The sequence below is a fragment of the Giraffa tippelskirchi genome, chromosome 7, assembly GCF_054371585.1.
Source record: "Giraffa tippelskirchi isolate mGirTip1 chromosome 7, T2T-mGirTip1v1.2.pri, whole genome shotgun sequence".
In the NCBI taxonomy this organism is placed as follows: domain Eukaryota; kingdom Metazoa; phylum Chordata; class Mammalia; order Artiodactyla; family Giraffidae; genus Giraffa; species Giraffa tippelskirchi.
Window position 1 is genome coordinate 90,335,546 of NC_137281.1, and position 2,490 is coordinate 90,338,035.

The following is a 2,490-nucleotide window of genomic DNA, read 5'->3' on the forward strand; positions in this document are numbered from 1 at the left end:
TTCACCCTTATCAAGAGGCTCTTTAGTTCCTCTTCACTTTCTGCCATTAGAGTGGTATCATCTGCATATCTGAGGTTGTTGATATTTCTCCTGCCTATCTTGATTTCAGCTTGTAACTCATTCAACCTGGCATTTCTCATGATGTGCTCAGTATATAGGTTAACCAAACAGAGTGACAGAAGACAGCCCTGTCTTACTCCTTTCTCGATCTTGAACCAATCAGTTGTGCCATACAGGGTTCTAACTGTTGCTTCTTGACCCCCATACAGGTTTCTCAGGAGACAGGTAAGATGACTCCCTTAAGGAATGTTTTTCTTAAAGTCCCTTAACATGATTAGCATGAAGCGTTATAAAGGTGTGTCTTAGAAGTAGGTGCTATATTAAATATTTCCATTTCTTTTTAAGTAGCAGAATTCTTGAAAAAATAAGGAACTATCCAGTTTCCCATATTTGTGTGGTAAAGACACTTGTTCATGTATATGACAGGTATTGGGGAAATATTAGTGCAGCCTCCAGTGGGGTGAAGAGACATGGAGACCCACACATATGGAAGGAAAGTTGTGACTGTGAAGTCTCTGATGATGAGGGTACCATGATGACAGATAGGCACACAGGATGGGAAGAATTTAGAGATAGGAAAACCTGGGAAGGAATCATGAAGTCTTCCTTAAAGAAAAGATTAAAAAAAGACTCACAGGGTCAGTAATGTACCTTAGTGGAAGAGTTCTTCTGACTAGGGAGAGGGGGCAGAGGAGACTGTAGCACGGACCCACAATTCCAGGCAATGAGGTGATGGTAACTGTATTTAGACCAATCCACACACATTTGGTGCTCGTTTGACATGATGGATCTTGCCTGATCCCTCGTGCAAGGGTATTGATGGGCGGAAATGAGCAAGAGGAGAAAGTCAGAAGATGAAGAATGAAGTGAAGTGAAATCACTCAGTAGTGTCCAACTCTTACAACCCCATGGACTGTAGTCCATCAGGCTCCTCTGTTCATGGGATTCTCCAGGCAAGAATACTGGAGTGGGTTGCCATTTCCTTCTCCAGGGAATCTTCCCGATCCAGGAATCAAACTCGAGTATCCTGCATTGCAGGCAGATTCTTTACTGACTGAGCTATGAGGGAAGCCCAAGATGAAGAATGGTCCTCAGAAAGGCAAGATGTTGGTGAGGGGGAGAAGGGGATCATGTGCAGCTCTTTAGAGCAAGTTCTTAACTCCAGGAAGAGAACAGATGCATTTACTTCAGAAGGAGGAAACTCATGAACCTCTTCTCTGCCTCCTGCCTCAGTGCTCTCTTGACCTCTTGTCCTCTTTTATCTTTCCTTCCTGCCCTTCATCTCTCTCTTGCTTTCTTCCTCAATTCTTCCTTGTTTCCTTCTCTCTCTCTCTCTTCACGGTTGTCTCTCCTGCCTTTCTCCTTTTCTCTCCATTTTCCTTCACCTTTCCCTCTCTTACCCACAGTCTTCTCCATTGAGTATAGCTCCCCTAAGGTCACCTTGGAGTAAATATTTTACAGGTATTGAAATAGATCCTGAGTTGTCAATTTTTCAATGGTCCAAAGTCTCAGAGCTCAGAACAGCAAAAGGTGGTAGAAATGGGCCTGCACAGTAACAGAAGGCACAGCCTCACAGTGGACATAACTCCTTCTCTCTCATATTCCCTTCAGGGAAACATGGGGACTCTGATCAACATGCAGCCTCTGTTTCTGCTCTTCTTGCTGCTGAAGCCACTGCAGTTTGCGAGGATAATTGATCCATATTTATCAGATGAACGACGAGAAGAATTAGAAGACTATTTAGATGACTTATATGCTACAGGGCCTACCAAACCACCTACCAAGGAAGCATTCAAAACCCATGTCATTATTGATTCTGAAATACCGTTAACTTCTCAATACTACTGCAATCTAGAAATGAAGAGAAAAAATGTTCACAATAGGCTTTACTGTGTTAAAGAACATTTCTTCCTCCAAGCATCATATGAGAACATTCGAGAGATCTGTTATAACATGTTTGTGCAGTGTAACAGTGGGATTAGGAAATGTCACAGGAGCCATGAAGTAATGTCAGGAGTGCACTGTGCTTTAACAAGTGGGATCATGATGCCATTTTGTGAATACACATCGTCTTACAAGGAGGGATGGGTCTTGATCACTTGTCAATGGCAAAATGATATTGGAGAAATTATCCCTGCCTCTGTAATTGATATTTTGGCCATATAAAGAATCATCTACCAGGAAAATCTCTTTCCTTCCACCACTCTAGAAGTATATTCTCTAAGATATTAAAACAAGAAGATAGAATCCTATCCCTACTGATCCTTACAAGTCAAACATGATAATGGAAATTTTTATCCCATTCACTTTCATCATTCACTGCCTGCCTTTTTTCTCCTTACACCAGGCAAAGGAAAGGTGGGCTGGATTAAGAGATAGTGCTCTGAGACATAGATTCAAACAGGTCACGGAGTTTAGCACACTTTGAAT

The 2,490-nt window shown here is 42.1% G+C and overlaps 1 protein-coding gene across 1 annotated transcript; it reads left to right on the forward strand.

Annotated features, from left to right (window-relative positions):
* The first annotated feature begins 1,599 nt into the window (after positions 1-1,599).
* On the forward strand, positions 1,600-2,226 carry LOC145512472 (inactive ribonuclease-like protein 9). Its single transcript, XM_081506160.1, has one exon. The coding sequence runs from the start codon at positions 1,600-1,602 to the stop codon at positions 2,224-2,226; it is 627 nt and encodes a 208-aa protein (XP_081362286.1).
* The last annotated feature ends 264 nt before the right edge of the window (positions 2,227-2,490 follow it).